The sequence below is a fragment of the Salmo salar genome, chromosome 16 (assembly GCF_965601325.2).
Source record: "Salmo salar chromosome 16, fSalSal1, whole genome shotgun sequence".
Taxonomy (NCBI): Eukaryota; Metazoa; Chordata; class Actinopteri; order Salmoniformes; family Salmonidae; genus Salmo; species Salmo salar.
In genome coordinates this window covers 10,285,381-10,305,049 of record NC_138306.1, presented here as the reverse complement: position 1 = coordinate 10,305,049, position 19,669 = coordinate 10,285,381, and the positions used below count along the sequence as shown (strand labels likewise).

The 19,669-nt window shown below is 44.8% G+C and overlaps 1 protein-coding gene across 1 annotated transcript in view; it reads right to left on the bottom strand.

Annotated features, from left to right (window-relative positions):
* LOC100136364 (cystic fibrosis transmembrane conductance regulator I) overlaps positions 1–8,865 on the bottom strand; it is a 52,084-nt gene extending 43,219 nt beyond the window's left edge. The window contains 7 exon segments of the mRNA NM_001123533.1: positions 55–180; positions 1,167–1,330; positions 4,195–4,284; positions 4,596–4,811; positions 5,846–5,957; positions 7,369–7,479; positions 8,548–8,865. Of these exon segments, the coding sequence (NP_001117005.1) occupies positions 55–180; positions 1,167–1,330; positions 4,195–4,284; positions 4,596–4,811; positions 5,846–5,957; positions 7,369–7,479; positions 8,548–8,600 (872 nt within the window). The 5' untranslated portion in view covers positions 8,601–8,865.
* Between the last annotated feature and the right edge of the window lie 10,804 nt (positions 8,866–19,669).

The window sequence follows — 19,669 nt, the reverse complement described above, 5'->3', positions numbered from 1 at the left end:
TGTACAGTATTAGGTTGTAGTTAGGTTATGGAGGGTTTTGTGTGTGTGTCTTACTGTCTGATGTTCTTGATGATAGTCTCCATCACCTCCTCCCAGCCGTAGGCCTTCACTGAGTGGATGTTCTCTACGATCTCTGAGGTCAGAGCCAGGCGACGACTGATCATCCCTGCTCTTTTCTGCCTGATTATAGGACCCCCCCCCCCCCCCCACACACACACACACACACACAGATACACACGCCAGATGTTAAAATGAATTTCCAAGTTCAGAGAGATGGCTGAGCATAAACATCCAAACTTGATGAGTCTGCCTGTTAATTAACATGATTTATTCCTGGGTAAAAAAAAGTTTTTGTGCCGAATACACTGCGACGTTATAGGTGTCACGTTTATGGGCATGTCACAGCAGTGTGTAGGAGGGAGATTCCTTGATGTGTGCAGGAGGACATGGGACAGAGGAAGGTGTAGTTTTGGTGGAAAAAGTTGTCAACTGTAGGGGTGCCCATGTTTTGGGGGATCAGAGGTGTCCGGTGCGAGAGAGGCAGGATGAGGTGGCCAGGGTCAGAGTAGTGGAGAAGATATTGTATGCTGAGGCAGTGAAGAAAGCAGAGGAGGGTGGATCAAGGGTGAGAGATTCTGAGAGGATCCCTGTGAAAAGTAGATCTGTGTCAGAACAGAGGGATAGGCCAATGAGTGATATATGTTTCAGTAAGGTTGGCTTCTTAGCATTCAATAGCAATGGATATCAACTGTACCGCAGAGATGGAACGTATGTCACAGAAAATAGATGTTGTGGTGGCAGCTGCAGAGAAGTACGAGATTTGACCTCAGAAGAGTTACAGGGTGTGTTGAGTGGTAGTGTCTGGTCCACACTGGTCGTTGGCCTGGGGTAGGGTCAAGTTGAATGGTTGTATATTGTACTTCAGTTGGGTGGCGGTAATGCAATATATTGGATGCCGACCGCCGTTAAACTCCACCGAAGAAGAAGACTTTCCAGGCAGTGGAAAAAAAACCTTGTCTGAATTGATCAGTTTCTTTCTGTTATCTGTGTGTCCAATATCAAACCCACCATATTGATTACATTTTTCTTACTATTTTGTGTCAATTGATGCGCATTTAACGATGCAATGTTACTTATTAGCGGTAGAATGTTAGTCCAGTACCTACCTGTGAGGCCCCATCTTCTGCGAGAGGCAGGCCTGTACAATGCCCAGCAGGGTGAGGGCAGCCAGGGCACAGAAACCATTCACCTCTATCAGCTCCCAGATCAAACCCACACACAGGATACACTGCAGAGGGGTGATCCACACAAAGTGGGCCAGGCCAAGGCTCTGCAACACACATGAATGGATGAAGAGAGATGCAGGAACACAATACTGTTTGTAAGCTTTTAAGTGATATCAAATTCAACAGTGATGAAGACGTGGATGTCTTATGGTATGGTGGGTTATGCAAAATGGGTCAACTTTGAGCACCTTTATCTTCTGAATGTTTTTGGCATTCAGGTCCAAAAAGTCACTTTCTGACCACTTCTTACATGGGTGAACATGTATGGAAAGTTTTGTTTAAATCAAAAGGGATGCTAGTCGCTCTGGATAAGAGCGTCTGCTAAATGACGTAAATGTAAATGCTGTCAAAAAGTGAATTCAAATGTATTTACCCTGCCATGCCTGTCAGGTGGATGGATTGTCTTGGCAAAGGAGAAATGCTCACTAACAGGGATGTAAACAAATTTGTGAGCAACATTTTTTGAGAAATAAGCTTTTTGTGTGTTTAGAACTTTTCTGGGATCTTTTATTTCAGCTCATGAAACATGGGACCAACACTTTACATGTTGTGTTTATATTTTTGTTCAGTGTATAAACACAACATGTAAAGTGTTGGTCCCATGTTTCATGAGCTGAAATAAAAGATCCCAGAAATGTTCCATACGCACAAAAAGCTTACATCCCTGTTAGTGAGCATTTCTCCTTTTCCAAGATAATATGTCCACCTGACAGGTGTGGCATATCAAGAAGTTGATTCAACAGCATGATCATTACACAGGTGCACCTTTCGCTGGGGACAATAATGGCCACTCTAAAATGTGCAGTTTTGGCACAGAACACAATGCCACAGATGTCTCAAATTTTGAGGGAGCGTTCAATTGGCATGCTGACTGCAGGAATGTCCACCAGAGCTGTTTCCAGTGAATTTAATGTTCATTTCTCTATCATAAGCCACCTCCAACGTCATTTTAGAGAATTTGCAGTATGTCCAACCAGCCTCACAACCGGAGACTCCTTGTAACCACGCCAGCCCAGGACCTCCACATCCGGCTTCTTCACCTGTGGGATCATCTGAGACCAGCCACCCGGACAGCTGATGAAACTTGGTTTGCACAACCGAAAAATTCCTGCACAAACTGCCAGAAACCGTCTCAGGGAAGCTTATCTATGTGTTCGTCGTACTCACCAGGGTCTTGACCTGACTGAAGTTTGGCGTTGTAATCGACTTCAGTGGGCAAATGCTCACCTTCGATGTCCACTGGCATGCTGGAGAAGTGTGCTCTTCACGGATGAATCACTGTTTCAACTGTACAGGACAGATGGCATGTATGGCGCCGTGGGGGCGAGCGGTTTGCTGATGTCAACATTGTGAACATAGTGCCCATTGGTGGCAGTGGGGTTATGGTACGGGCAGGCATAAACTACAGACAACAAACTCAATTGCATTTTATCGATGGCAATTTAAATGCACAGAGATACCGTGACGAGATCCTGAGGGCCATTGTCATGTCATTCTTCCGCCGCCAACACCTCATGTTTCAGAATGATAATGCACGGCCCCATTTTGCAAGGATCTGTACACAATTCCTGGAAGGTGAACATTTCCCAGTTCTACTATGGCCTACCACCAGACATGTCACCAATTGAGCATGTTTGGGATGCTCTGCATCGACATGTACGACAGCGTGTTCTGGTTCCCGCCAATATCCAGTAACTTCACACATCCATTGAAGAGGAGTGGGACAACATTCCACAGGATAAAATTAACAGCCTGATCAACTCTGCAGTATGCGAAGGAAATGTGTCGTGCTGCATGAGGCAAATGTTGGTCACACCAGATACTGACCGGTTTTCTGATCCCCACCCCTACCTTTTTTTTAAAGGTATATGTGACCATCAGATGCATGTCTGTATTCCCAGTCATGTGAAATCCATAGATTAGGAATTTATTAATTGATTTAAATTGACTGATTTCATTTTCTGAACTGTAACTCAGTAAAGCCTTTGAAATTGTCACATGTTGCGTTTTTATTATTCTGTTCAGTGTAAGAAAATGATTTGGGTCCTTAGTTCTCATCCATATTGTTGAGGTTAGGGTTAGTACAGCAGATGAGTTGGGTGGTTCTTACCTCATCCATATTGTTGAGGTTAGGGTTAGTACAGCAGATGAGTTGGGTGGTTCTTACCTCATCCATATTGTTGAGGTTAGGGTTAGTACAGCAGATGAGTTGGGTGGTTCTTACCTCATCCATATAGTTGAGGTTAGGGTTAGTACAGCAGATGAGTTGGGTGGTTCTTACCTCATCCATATTGTTGAGGTTAGGGTTAGTACAGCAGATGAGTTGGGTGGTTCTTACCTCATCCATATTGTTGAGGTTAGGGTTAGTACAGCAGATGAGTTGGGTGGTTCTTACCTCATCCATATAGTTGAGGTTAGGGTTAGTACAGCAGATGAGTTGGGTGGTTCTTACCTCATCCATATTGTTGAGGTTAGGGTTAGTACAGCAGATGAGTTGGGTGGTTCTTACCTCATCCATATAGTTGAGGTTAGGGTTAGTACAGCAGATGAGTTGGGTGGTTCTTACCTCATCCATATTGTTGAGGTTAGGGTTAGTACAGCAGATGAGTTGGGTGGTTCTTACCTCATCCATATAGTTGAGGTTAGGGTTAGTACAGCAGATGAGTTGGGTGGTTCTTACCTCATCCATATTGTTGAGGTTAGGGTTAGTACAGCAGATGAGTTGGGTGGTTCTTACCTCATCCATATTGTTGAGGTTAGGGTTAGTACAGCAGATGAGTTGGGTGGTTCTTACCTCATCCATATTGTTGAGGTTAGGGTTAGTACAGCAGATGAGTTGGGTGGTTCTTACCTCATCCATATTGTTGAGGTTAGGGTTAGTACAGCAGATGAGTTGGGTGGTTCTTACCTCATCCAGCTTGTTGAGGTGGGTTGACATCAGGCTGACCAGCTGACCTGTGCTGATCTTGTCCAGGACCCGGCTGGACAGCTTCAGAGTCTTGGGGGTTGAAGGTCAGGGGTTAGGACGGACACAAAGGGTTAAAAACGTGACACAGGAGAGGCTGCAGTGTGACACTAAGAGGATGTAGCAGCTACATAGCTGACCCTCACACCAGAGAGTGGCTACACTGAAGAGGGTGATGTGGATCTGCATGCATGCCTAGGTGGTGGCATGTCAGATGCACACAAAAACACACCACTTCCCCCTCCCACACACACCACTTCCTCCCCACACACACCACTTCCCCCTCCCACACACATCACTTCCTCCCCCCCCACACACACACACCACTTCCCTACCACACGCACCTTCTTATAGATGAGGCTGAAGAGAGCGATGCGTATCTGCATGCCCAGGTGGTGCAGTCCGAAGATGGCTGGCTGCAGGAGCAGGAACCGAGCAATGAAGAGAAGACTGAGACCCAGGGCCAAGTAGTAGCCCTGCTCCCGCTCCGGGGCATGAAATGGGTCGAATGAGCCAATGATACGACCCAGGAGCTGGGGCTGCACTGTCTTCGACGCCTCCTGGAAGAAAAGAGAGAAAAAAAATATATCTATCATGCTATAATGATCAGTGTGTTCCTGGAAATCTGAAGTAGCCTGTATAATGAAAAACATATCCAGTATGGGGGAGGGGTGCGGGGGGAAAAAGTTGCCCTACAAAACTGAATTTGGTGGCACTTTGATATCATGATCTTAATGATATACCTTGATACCTCTACTCTTAATCTCCCATAAGCCCTGAACTGATGGGCGTTCCTAGAAGGTTCCATGGGGATCACCTCACACCACCAGGTTACGCAAGACCTGCTGCTGACGTCAAACTTCCTCACCGAGCGGAGGAAACTGGGATACTCACACTGCAGTGAAACATGCTTCTTCTCCATACTATGGTCATGCCGCTAATTCACTAGTAAGTACCACACGCGTGCAGGTCAGAACAGGCTAACAGCTAGCCTAGGTTGGGTTGAGTTCAGTTTCATTCCGGTTCCAATTCCCTCCAATTCACAAACTGAATTTGAACTCAGTTCATGTGTTGAATGAGAAACAGAAACTCCCCATTGACAAAAGGTCCCGTTTTTTTTATTCTAGAATTGGAACGTCCATTCCCTTCCTGAATTGAAATGGAATTGACTGCACACACAACCCTATCAACGGCATAACACCTCTGTTGTCACAATATATGATATGTTCTCATATGAGGGATACTGTCTGAGAGACAGATGCACTTAAAAGGGGCAAAATAACACTATAATAACACCCAAATGGTGACCCACATTTAAATACAAGGTTGTTCATCATCTGGTATTGTAGTAATAAAGTATGCAGGCCTTTATAATAATCGTGGCCAACTCCGGTTGTGGCGAGCCCACAATGTGTGCAGGCTTTTGCTCTAGCCAAGCTCTAATACACCTGATCAAATAGATTGTTATTCGGTTTTATATAGAGTTTGACTGATGTGGGTTAGTTAGACTAGAGAAACACATTTTTTTTTTTAATAACTGCAACCGTAAGCTGCAACCAGGACACCTGTGCTTTATGTGGAGAGATGGACTCACCCCAAAGTACAGCAGGATTCCGTAGAACACAAAAGGCCAGAGGAAACAACGGGAGAGCGCCCGCAGGAGCCGAGGCTTCTTCTTGGCCGATGCCACTTCTCGGTCCCATTCTCTACACCAGGAAAACATAGCAGAGAAGTTAGAATCTATTAAAAAAAAAACACACACACACACACACAGCAAAAGTAAAGTAGGGGCACATTGTTCAGGGCACTGGTGTATAACCTGGGCAATTTGGCTGACTTATTAAACGGAGTGCAGAGACCTTGACGAACGAGGGACAAAAAGAGGTAAGAGAGAAATTTGAGAATTTGTGAGAAAAAGAGAGCGGAGGGAGGGAAAAAAGCAGAAGGAGGAGAAAAAAAGGTGATGAGAGAGAGAGAGACAGGGACAGAGACAGAGAGAGGGTAAGAGAATGTGTGGTTGTGCATGATAGATGGAGGGACCTTACCAACCTGTTAATTCAAGGTAAAGTTCAAATTCCCATGCAGCTACCAGCAGAATTTGGCAGATTAAAAAAGATTCAGCACCCTCCAGACATCTGGCCCTTTCAAAGGTCAACTTTTACACCCATTCAGAGGGCCGCTGGCACACTTTACTGTGACACTGCCCCTACCCTCACCCCTTAGTGGCCCAGCATGGGACATGGTTGTGTGCATTTCGTTTCGGGGACAAAAACACGCGTGGCATATAACAGGTGGCCTAAGATCCTTCCCTTTTTTCTTTCTACAATCCTTTCAAAGGTGTGACATTTACACACATTACAGAACGGGGACAGAGCAGAAAGGACATAGAGTGAAGGGAAAGGGGAGAGACAGAGAAAGGGCCAGAGAGATTGAGAGGAGAAATTGACCGAATGAATTAGAGAGAGAAAGAGAGTGGTGAGAGGAATGAGAGAAAGAGAATGAGATTGAAAAATAGGAAAAGTGCATAGAGATTGAGAGAAGAGAGAGCGAAAGCAGAGAGAGTGAGATTGAGAGAGAGAGGACACTACAGAGAGGGCCCAGCCTGCCCCATCCCGTCTCCGGTGTGTTGGTTTGGGACATGCCAAGGTTTATGTTTGTCTGCCCACTTCCAACCAAAGGCCATCCCATATTTTAGGTTACCGTGGGTAATCTAGAATTTCCAGTTCCTTAGCTAATCATTGCGATCATTGAATGGGGGGTTATAACAGTAAATACACTTTAGCCCTGAAGGGCAGTAAGAAACATCCATTCTCAACTCTCTCAACTCAACAAGACAACAACAAAGAAGGGACCAACAACACCAACAGGAGCACTTTGATCTATTGTTATAGCCTGGGGCTGATCCTTTATGACGTTTGTTTGTGTTCTATATCATTGAAATGGCTGGAATCAAATTTGGACAGTGGTTAAAATAGGCAATCAAAGTACAGTATGTGCGAACATGTGTGGAATTTAAAAAAAGAAAGTAATTTAGAATTGAGTAACTTCCAAGGATGCACAGGTGTGTTCAACATGCCTTAAATGTTCATAAAGGGAGAAACTTTGGCTGATGCAAACCTTTCAAGTCGTTCAGAAAGATTGTCTGCGAGATCAAACGACGGTGCTTTATAAACATCTGTCAAATCCAACTTCTTTCTGAAGCCCTTCCTCAATAGTGGAGATGTCCACCTGCAAAACAACAGAATGGATGAGTATGGGAGGTTTGGTTGGTAACAAGTATATAATATAGCCTACTTCTGAGCAGTGGCGGTTCTAGACCATTTCAACTGGGGGGGGGGGCCAAGCTGGGGCCAGTTGTACTGTTAGAGGGGCCAGTTACATTAGACGTTATTGTTGCCATATCGTTTTCTTCACTGCGTTGCAGGCATTAGCAGGCAAAAGACTATGTTCATAATCATTAGTGTTCCGCGTTGCCACTGTCTAATAACAGATGTAAAAAAAAGAAAGATAGCAAAAATTAGTTATGTAAAAAATATTTCCTACTCCACATTTAGGGGGGCCACAAGGGGGTCCAAAATTGTTGTCACAGGGGCACTGGCCCTCCCCCCCCAGAACCGCCCCTGCTTCTGAGGTACCTACAGTAGACCAATCTCCTCTGAAGTTGACCACAGATAAGCCTACTCAAGAAATGAATACATCTTATTAACCAAACGCCCATGCAGTCATATAGGGTGGCAAAATCATACAGCAATATATCAGCTGCATGCATGTAGCAGGATAATTAGGCCTAGGTTTACAATTTAGATAGCTGCATAATTTGTAAAAAATAATAATAATATAAGGAATCCTAAATCTGTTACATAATGAGTTTTGGGATGACATGGGCTTTTCCCATGACAGGACGCGTGTGGTGAGTATTGTAGCCTACATGACACTATATATGTATTTAACAGGCAGGACAAATGACGAGAGATGTTCAGTATCATTGACTCATTTCATACAAAGATATCATAATTGAAAGATGGAGCGCAAAGGGCTGCTGGAATTTCATCTCGGAGCAAAACACACAGAAACTGTCCTTGGAGCATATTTGCACTTTCGTATTTAGCATTTACAAGAATCTACTAAAAGTCAACATTGAAACCTTTATAAAATAATACGATTCCTGTGACCTGACTTGTCGAAAAACTGACTGTCTCCTTTCACCAATGCGCTCTCCATATCTGGCAACAGCCTCTGGCAAACCATTCAAGTGTTTATTTACGACATATATGAAGAAAACATATCATTCCTTACCAGAAGAAATATTTGGAGAGGAAGTTTGCATCTTCCACGGGTGACTTCTGCATCCTAAGAGCACCGCCAGTTTTATTTCACTGCACCTGTGTCCTATCGCTTCCCCTTTTCTCGAGGATGACCGCTAGTTCTGTTCTGACTGTCCCAGCTTGTGCCGACTGGAAATGCGCAGAGCAGAGGTGATGTCACTGGTGTGAAATTGTCTCCAAGCCGGAGCTGCGACCACTATCCAAACAACTATCACACAATGTAGCGCACACAACACAGACCGCAGCAAATGGGCTGTCTTGTCCTTGCCTTGATCCCGACAATGAGAACACGTTGGTTAGCGAGAGAGAATCCTTTATGGACTCTCCAAACATCCCGGAGTGCGTCATTTCCATACTGACAAGCCTCTTCAAAAACTTACACGGGTTGCATATTGTGGCAACCCGATTTGCGGAGACATAAACGACTACATCTATAATGGCGCACCAATTTGTTAGCAGGCAGGTTTCAAAGAAATCACCTATTCTGCAATTATGTCAATTTATTTGAATCAAAAGGGTATGCGATCTCATTCATTTGTTAGAATGAATATGTCCTTCAGAAAACCCAGTTACATCTGGGTTTTCAAGCAATGGGCTCCAAGCAATGTATCAGAATAAGATTAGATGCTGGAGTTAGTCTGGAGAATATTAAAGAAAAAGTAAGCTACTGTCATGGCATCTTCTGGTCTGTTCCATGAAATTAGTCCTTTTGCGTCCTTTTTTAAATTTGAAATAGAAATTGTGAATCAATATTGCATTTTAAAAGGCTGTTATATTACATTAAGTGCACTTTAATATAGACCACTTGGGAAATTAAATGAATCAGATTTTTTTTTTATATGAATAAAGACATTTATGAAATTCAGCGTTTTGACATGTCCCTCTGTGCACTCTTCTCCAAGCGTTCTCCTCCAAGTTATCACTATCATTGCACAGCTCTAGTTATTTCGTTGCTTTGACAAAGTCATTTCTGACAATTATTATTTATTTAATGTGTGATTAATAGTGATGAATAAAAAGGTTATAAAAAAAAACTTTCCCTCATTTTAATGTCAACCCTGTTATGTGACCTGAACTCTCGTTTTAATATGGTGAAACTATTAATTAAAACAAAATCAAAACAAAAATGTAACCTCTAATAGTCAGCTCATTATGTAAAATAATGTAAGCTGGTTCTACTATTTTTGAACATGTGCTCTTCATGGCAGAATGTATACTGAACAAAAATATAAACGCAACATGTAACTATTTCAAAGATTTTACTGAGTTACAGTTCATTGGAGTAAATCAGTCAATTGAAATAAATTCATTAGGCCCTAATCTATGGATTTTACATGACTTGGAATACAGATATGCATCTGTTGGTCACAGATACCTTACAAAAAAAAGGTAGGGGCTTGGATCAGAAAACCAGACAGTATCTCGTGTGACCAACATTCGCCTCATGCAGGGAAACACATCTCCTTCGCATAGAGTTAATCAGGCTGTTGTTGAATGTGGCCTGTGGAATGTTGTCCTAGTCCTCATCAATGGATGTGCGAAGTTTCTGGATATTGGCGGGAGGTGGAACACGCTGTCGTACACATGGATTCAGAGCACCAAAAAATGCTCAATGGGTGACATGTTAGGTCAGTATGTAGGCAATCTAAGAACTGGGACATTTTCAGCTTCCAGGAATTGTGTACAGATCCTTGTGACATGGGGTCGTGCATCATCATGCTGAAACATGACGAGATGGCGGCAGATGAATGACAGGATCAGGATCTCATCACGGTATCTCTGTGCACTCAAATTGCCACCGATAAACTGTCATTGTGTTCATTGTCCGTAGTTTATGCCTGCCCATACCATAACCCCACTGCCACCATGGGGCACTCTGTTCACAACGTTGACATTAGCAAACCGCTCGCCCTCACAACGCCATCCTTACGTATACTCCCTCTCCGGCGCTCTAGGTCACCAGGCTGCTCATTATTATGCACACCTGTCACCATCGTTACGCGCACTAGCGCCTCATCAGACTCACCTGGACTTCAGCACCCTCTTGATTACCTTCCCTATATCTGTCATTCCCTTTGGTTCCTTCCCCAGGCGTTATTCTTTCATGTCTGTACGCGGCTCGTGTTTCTTGTTTTGTTCATGCTCGTTTTAAATTAAATTACTCACGCCCTGTACTTGCTTCCCGACTCTACAGAATAACGCCTCACCAAATGGGTGCATTAGGGAGTGTTTTTTGTTTTGGTAGGGGACGTCGGGTGCGAGTGCTGCTCCCGGGGCAAGTGAGGATGCCTCAGCCGGCTCGTCAGGCTTCCATGCCTCAGCCAGCACGTCAGGTTCACAAGACTCGGTTGTGTTGTGTGACAAAACTGCACATTTTAGAGTGGCCTTTTATTGTCCATAGCACAAGGTACACCTGTGTAATGATCATGTTGTTTAATCAGCTTCTTGATATGTCAATCCTGTCAGGTGGATGGATTATCTTGGCAAAGGAGAAATGCTCACTAACAGGGATGTAAACATATGTGTGCACAACATTTGAGAGAAATAAGCTTTTTGTGTGTATGGAAAGTGTCTGGGATCTTTTATTTCAGCTCATGAAACATGGGACCAACACTTTACATGCGTTTACATTTTTGTTCAGTTTAAAAATGAGATGAAATAAAAAAAATTCAACAAGTTACACTACCCAACAGGGACTCATTTCGTGGAAAGACCCTTTTACACTTTGAAATAGCAAGAACAACTTCATGGTGTGGGATACATTCAATGGTTTTACAATCAAATAGAGTAAATAATACACAACCGGTCCTGGCATTCATCATTGCGTGCACCTGGCATTCATCATCATGCACACATGGACTCCATCGCTTCACTGATTACCTCCCCTATATCTGTCACATCCTTAGGTCCATTCCCCAGACAGAATTAACGATGTGCTTCATGTCTATACGCTACTTGTGTTTGTTATATTGTTCTGTGGGCCGTGTTCTGTTTACTATTAAACTCACCACCTGCACTTGCTTTCCGACTCCCAGCGTATACGTTACAGCACCACCAAGGCAAATGTCACGACTTCCGCCGAAGTCGGTCCCTCTCCTTGTTCGGGCGGCGTTCGGCAGTCGACGTCACCGGCTTTCTAGCCATCGTCGATCTACTTTTCATTTTCCATTTGTTTTGTCTTTGTTTTACACACCTGGTTTCAATCCCCAAATTACTTGTTCATTATTTAACCCTCTGTTCCCCCATGTTTGTTTGTGAGTGATTGTTTGTCTTGTATACGGTCTGTTATTGTGGGCTCGGAATATTGTCTTGTATTTTGTGAATACTTGAGTAAATACGTTGATTACTCATATCTGTTGTCCTGCGCCTGACTCTCTACACCAGCTACACACAGGCCGATTACAGCCAGGCAGAAGCGCGTATAGACTGGAGCAACCCACTGAATGATTTTAATGAAATCAATTTCTGTGACCATTTCCATATGTACAAAGAAAATGCAGCTGACATTTTATTTGATTGAGCCAAGGCTTTCATCTGACTCTTAGGGGAAGGCCCATCTCTCCTTCCCAACAAGTATTGATTCTCTTGAGGTTTTTGGCATTTGGAACCTTCAGTCGAGAAACAGGAGATATGTGTGCTGTAAGTGAACCGACTGTATGCGGAATAATCCAAAAGTCTAAAATGCTATATGTGAAGTGAAAGACAAATAGATCAAGTTCCCCTGATGCTGCTGCCCAAGTCAACAACAAAGTAGAGTTCTATGAATATGGGAACTTACCTGGAGTCATTGGCTGTATAGATAGATGTCATATTCCCATCAAGTGTCCCTCTACAACAGATGCGGAACAGTATAGGAATCTTAAACTGGTTCTCAAAAAATGTACAAAGTGTGTGTGTGCACTCCCAATTTGTAGTTCTCCAATGTTGTTGCACATTGGAAAGGTACAACTCATGACTCAAGGATTTTCCAAAACTCCTCTTTGTATGCTCAGCTTAAAGGAGGACAAGATAGTGGAATCATGCTTGGTGTCAGTGGGTATGCACAGATCAACTTCTCGTTCACCCCCCAACTTCATGCAATAGGACCTGAGCAACAACGGTACAACCAAGCTCATATCCGCGCCAGAGGTGTATTGGAGCGCACGTTTGGTGTACGGAAGAGTCTTTTCCAGTGCGCTTTCAACCAAGAAGATGCTGCATTGTCATAATTGCAACAGCAGTGCTTCACAATTACCTCAAACAGCATGGCTGCCCAGATCCTTGCATTGAAGGTGAGGATGACCCAGATGTTCCCATGGTTGAGGCAGACAATGACAGAAATGGACACGCCTGCAGAGGTGCTTTTGCTATGCAGCACTTCTCACAACAGATAGCTCAAGTGATCGAAGCAAAAAATAGCCATGGATATTCACAGATGGAAATATCTGGACCCTGAACTGGTGCTGGTTCGAGAAGAACATTGGTACTGCTGCTACTTCATGTTTCTCTCCTCCTACTTCATAGCCAACTCAACATGAAGGATGTGCATCTTCATATCATGCTCTTCCTTTAAATGCTTTAGTTTGCGCTCATTCAATTCCATGGCCAGTTTCTCATGCATGCTCAGCCTCTTTGTCTTTATCCTCCGGCCCAGCTTGGTGACACAATCTTCCTTCCTGGCTGCTGCAGATGTAGCGGGCTGACCTTCATCCCGTTAAGACAAGTCCCCTCCAAGCTATGGTGATTATCTGCCTCTGGAAAATGATTACATTTCTTCATTAGAGAACATTATTTCTTTAAGAGTTGAGTTCATTACATCATTTTTATTATGGGAGCGCAAGAGATGACTGACAACATTACATATTCCCTGCAGCACGGGGATGGCACAGGTTTTATGAATGTGTCGTACCAAATGAGGATTGGAACGGTCCCCCATCTGAACTGTCTAAATGGGTATCATAGGGGATACCTTCCAGGGGTTACTGTTTAGCAATAATTCTGGTCAACAAGTCCCCTAGCTCATCTGTCTTTGGTATTACCAGTCTTGAAACGCTCTCTACGAGCAACAGCATTTGTCTTCTTTAACTAGATTTATGTTTTTCCACAAGACCTTAGACAAGACAATATAGAAAGTATATGAGTAATTATGCCTGATATTGTTTGTTACATTTATTTCACGCAAATACATTTAGGCCCCACTATGTTGTGTTACACAACAAAACTAACATTTCAAAGTGACTAGAGATATGTATACTGTAGCAAGAAAGTCATACTACATGTATGTTGTGTAGTAAGCTGTTAGAAGCCCATGTGCCTCACCCTAATAATTTGGTCCTTTTCCCCCTCATAACTTAGCCTACTGTTCTGACTTGGTGGTGCACATATAGCCTATAGCCTGTTTTAGAGAAAGGTAATCATAGAATATTGTAAGAGCTTTCATTGTCAACTTTATATGCCCTATTTGTTTATCCTATGGTTCTGACTTGGTGTACAGGGAGAATACTGTAATAATAGTTATATTGACTACATCCGTCCTAGCTCACTCATTAATGTCTTAATCAAAATTACGGATGGCCTCTTATACGCTCGTCATCCGCTTATGCCATAGATTGTACATCTCAATTGTCAGTAGAAACGACATTTGTTGAAGCAAATCAGCCAGCCATAGCAGCTATGTTTTTTTAACAGGCAGTGAATTAGGCGAAATTAACTGTTTTGCTGCCAAACAAGGCTCCTCTGACAGCCAGGTGTAGCAGTGGTGAGGATTCACTCCATGGTGCTGAAAAGAAAGCTCTGCTGTTGGGGCAGTTTTATGTAGGCCCTAACAGTTTGTGGGCACCGCTTGTCACCGTTATAGTTCAATTAATGTATTGTTTAGTGTTGTGTGGTGTAGTGGCTTTGCTGGAATGCATCCCAAAAAATATTTGAGTTTGCACCACCAAGATTTACATGCTAAAATTGCCACGGGCTAGGATGGACGGATTATTAGTGCTGAATCTGTCTAAATCCAATTGAATTATCTAGATTCCCTTTACCAAGGGAACCGGTTCGAAAATATCTGATAGTTAAACTGTGAGTAATTCAATTTAAATAACACTTTACACTCAAATAGGACTATCTATCTGAGATACAATCACATCCATTCTGTAACGATGTACGCTGAGAGTTCAGGGAGTGAATACATTTAATAAATAAATGAACAAAACAAGAAACACAAACAGCACACCGACATGAAACAGCAACAATGACGACTGGTGAAGAAACCAAAGGGAGTGACATATAAAGGGCAGGTAATCAAGGAGGTGATGGAGTCCAGGTGAGTGTCATTATGCGGGTAACGCTGGTGAAAGGTGTGCGCTCTGACGAGCAGCCTGGTGACCTAGAGGCCGGAGAGGGAGCACACGTGACACATTCATTGTCGTGGTCATTCAAACAGAAGATTCGCTGTAGTGTCAAAAATGTTAAAGAATGAATTTTGTCAACTGGAGGCAGGGTGATTAGATAGCCATAATAATATGGAATTTAGCTAGGACATCTTGTGATAAGTGCCGTGGGATGTCTAGTGACCACGGAGTGTCAGGTCCTTGTTTAACATCTTATTTGAAGGACGGCACCAGGGCTCCTCTGGTGGCACTTCTTTAGTCTTGTTACCTGATCCTAGGCAACAGTGACTAAGGTCTGGTTTCAATGATGGACTCTTTTGGCATCTATGTAGTAGAAGTCAATGGAAAGCAGACCGTGGGGGGATAGAAGAAGTGCATTTTGGAAGTGGCTAGTGCATCAACTACCTTCAATGAAACCACTGCAAAGGTTTTGCCTGCAAACTTTAGTTTTGAATCGCAAAGTTCTGGCATGTCTGCCTCGTGGTTTATTGGGAGAGTTGTCCGTCGGTCTGAACAGGACTGACTTTTTTTCCCTTGTCGAAGTTGCCGAAAGAGTCCACTATTGAAACAAGACCCTAGTCACTGTTGCCTAGGGTCGGGTTTTAGCAACTAGCATCAAAGACAGAACATTATGAAAAGAGGCAGAACCTGGTTCTTCAAAAGACAGGTTGGTTGTTTAGCAACAAGACTGACACATGCACAACTATGGGGCAAAACAGACGGGGTTGGCTTAGTGTTGACAACATATATTTCTTATACAATGTTTACTGAAAACATCAATACATTTGCACAATGAGCACTTGCTGTCTCTCAAATACATCATTACAGTTGTTTAGCTAGCTGATTTTAGCCATATTAACATAGATGTGACATCAGTCAAACACCTCAAAACAAGACATGTTATAAAGAACAAGATAGAACTAGCTGAAACGAGTCACCGACGATTCCCCACATGGCAGCTTCTTGTCATTGTTGCTAGCTATCTGGCCATCCAGAATCACAACAACACAGACTTCTGCCCGATTAAAGCGTGCCCATCGTTTTGATGACGTTGTTAGCAAACCCGTCTTTAGTTTTCCCTGATCACGTTTGTAGGCAATGTCAGGGCGAAGTTGTCTAGCTAAGCACATGCTGTCACACTCTTCTTCGTCTGAAGATAAAGAGAAATCATCGGAGAAAGTGGACCAATACGCAGCGGGGTTATGTGTACTCATCTTCTTTTTATTATGGAAAAGAAGGTAAACCGAAAACAAAACACGTACACAGGAAAAACACAACGACGACTAACAGGCTTGTAAGGCACAAAGCTATACACAGCAATTAATTTCCCACAACTCACAAACCCAAACACATACCTATATATAGGACTTTCAATTAGAGGCAACTAGAAACACCTGCCTCCAATTGAGAGTCCAACACCCAAACCTAAACATAGAAAACTAAACTAGACAGAATGTAGAAATACAAACCTAGAACATACCCAAAACCCAGAACTAACAAACCAAACACCCAAATACACAACCAACCACCCCGAACCACATAAACAAATACCCTCTGCCATGTCCTGACCAAACTACAATTACAAATAATCCCTAATACTGGTCAGGACGTGACATTACCGCCCCCCCCCGCCAAAGGTGCAGACACCGTATGCACCTAAAAAAAATAAAAAAATAAGAAATATAAACCGTAATAAAGGAAGGGAGGGTGGCTGCCGTCAACGACGGCACCTGTGCTACACCCCCCCTCCCCAACCCACCTATACTGGAGGTGGCTCAGGTTCTGGTCTACAGCCACCCCCTGACCAGTCCACCCCTGCAGAATGTTCAGGACTGTAGCGCGTCTCTGGGGCCTCCGGACTGTGGGCCGACTCTAGAAGGTCCAGACTGTAGGCAGACTCACTCTGTTCCGGACCGTAGGCAGACTCCTTCGGTTCCGGGCTGTAGGCAGACTCATTTGGCTCCGGACTGTAGGCAGACTCGCTCGGTTCCAGACTGTAGGCAGACTCGCTCAGTTCCGGACCGTAGGCAGACTCATCCGGTTCCGAGCTGTAGGCAGACTCACTCTGTCCCGGACCGTAGGCAGACTCATTCGGTTCCGGGCTGTAGGCAGACTCGTTCAGCTCTGGACTGTAGGCAGACTCACTCGGTTCTGGACCGCAGGCAGACTCCTCCGGTTCCGAGCTGTAGGCAGACTCACACAGTTCTGAGTTATATGCAGACTCACTTGGTTCCGGACCGTAGGTAGACTCACTTGGTTCCGAGCTGTAGGCAGACTCCTCCGGTTCCGAGCTGTATGCAGACTCCTCCGGTTCCGAGCTGTAGGCAGACTCACACAGTTCTGAGTTATAGGCAAACTCACTCGGTTCCGGACCGTAGGCAGACTCACTCGGTTCCGGACCGTAGGCAGACTCACTCGGTTCCGGACCGTAGGCAGACTCACTCGGTTCTGGACCGTAGGCAGACTCACTCGGTTCCGGACCGTAGGCAGACTCACTCGGTTCCGGACCGTAGGCAGGCTCACTCGGTTCCGGACCGTAGGCAGACTCACTCGGTTCTGAGCTGTAGGCCCTCTCGTTAGGTTCCGGACTGTAGGCTGTCTCACTTGGTTCCGGACTGTAGGCCGTCTTGCTCGGTTCCGGACTGTAGACCCATTCACACCTCTCTGAACTGGGGCCCGTCTCACTCGGTTCTGCACAGTGGGCCGTCTCCCTTGGTTCAGAACTGTAGGCTGTCTCACTCGGTTCCGGGCTTGACACTCTTACCGGATACTCAGGACGGGGTACTGTTGTCGGATACTCTGGACGTGGCACTGTCATCGGATACTCTGGACGGGGCACTGTCTCCGGACACTCTGGACGGGGCACTGTTGTCGGACACTCTGGATGAAGCACTGTCGTCGGAAGCTCGAGGCTGGGCTGACGCACTGGAAGCCTGATGCGTGGGGCTGGTAGTGGAAGTACCAGCCTGGGGACACGCACCTCAGGGCTAGTGCGAGGAGCGGGAACAGGCTGAGTAGGACTGGGCTGACTCCCTGGAAGCCTGATGCGTGGTGCTGGACGTGCCAGACTAGGGGTTCGCACCTCAGGGTCAGCACGAGAAGCAGGAACTGGAAATACTGGGCCATGGAGGCGCACGGCCAGTCTTGATCGCACCTCCTGCACAACCCGCGATGGCTGGATGGAACTAGTAGCCCTGTACGTGCGGACTGCTGGTACAGGGCGAACTGGGCTGTGCAGGGGCCTGATGGTTGCCGTGCGTAGAGCGGGCGTAGGGTAGCCTGGTCCTAGGAGGCGCACCGGTGAACAGACGCGCTGCGCAGGCATCCTCCTACCAGGCTGGATGCCCACTCTAGCACGGCATCTGCGAGGGGCTGGGATCACTCGCACTGGACTGTGCGTGCGTATGGGCGAGATCATGCGCACTTCTGCAAAACTCGGCGCCTTCCACTCCATACGTTTCTCCATATAAGCACGGGGGGCTGGCTTAGGGTTCACCCTTGGCCCAGCCAAACTACCCGTGTGCCCCCCAAAAAAATGTATTGGGGGTGCCTCTCGTGCTTCTCCCTCAGCGCGTACATAGACTCGTACCGACACCTCTCCGCCTTAGCTGCCTCTATTTCCTCCCGTGGGCGACGGTATTCCCCAGGCTGGTGCCACGGTCCAGCCCCGTCCAGAATTTCTTCCCACGTCCATTTCTCCCGATAGTCCATATCAAATTCCTTATGCTCCTTACCCTGCTGCTTGGTCCTTGTTTGGTGGGAGATTCCGTCTCACTCTTCTTCGTCTGAAGATAAAGAGAAATCATTGTCGGAGAAAGTGGACCAATACGCAGCGGGGTTATGTGTACTCATCTTCTTTTTATTATGGAAAAGAAGGTAAACCGAAAACAAAACACGTACACAGGAAAAACACAACGATGACTAACAGGCTTGTAAGGCACAAAGCTATACACAGCAATTAATCTCCCACAACTCACAACTCACAAACCCAAACACATACCTATATATAGGACTCTCAATCAGAGGCAACTAGAAACACCTGCCTCCAATTGAGAGTCCAACACCCAAACCTAAATATAGAAATCGAAACTAGACAGAACGTAGAAATACAAACCTAGAACATACCCAAAACCCAGAACTAACAAACCAAACACCCTAATACACAACCAACCACCCCGAACCACATAAAACAAATACCCTCTTGCACGTCCTGACCAAACTACAATTACAAATAATCCCTAATACTGGTCAGGACGTGACACATGCGCAGAAACATTGGGTCTAACGGTCCTCTTGCACCGAATTGTGCATGTGCAGGCCGTCAAATCAAAGGCACTCCTTCGATATAAAGTTTTTTTGGACAAAAATTGAAACTGGTCAGTTTGTCACTTTCACGGGGTTGGAGTAATAACATGTTCAACAACTTAATACATGAGCTCGAATCTAGGTTGTGCCTTTTCATTAGCAACAAAACCGACATGTGTGCAACTATGGGGCAAAACAGACAGGGTTGGCTTATAGTTTTGACAACATATATTTCATATCAAATTTTTATTGAAAACATAAATACATTTTTACAATGAACACTTTGTTTCTCAAATACACTGTTACAGTTGTTGCTTAGATAGCGAGCAATTTTTTTGGCCATATTAGCATAGACGTGGCATCAGTCAAACACCTCAAAACAAGACATGGTATCAAGAACAACATAAAACTAGCTGAAATGAGCCA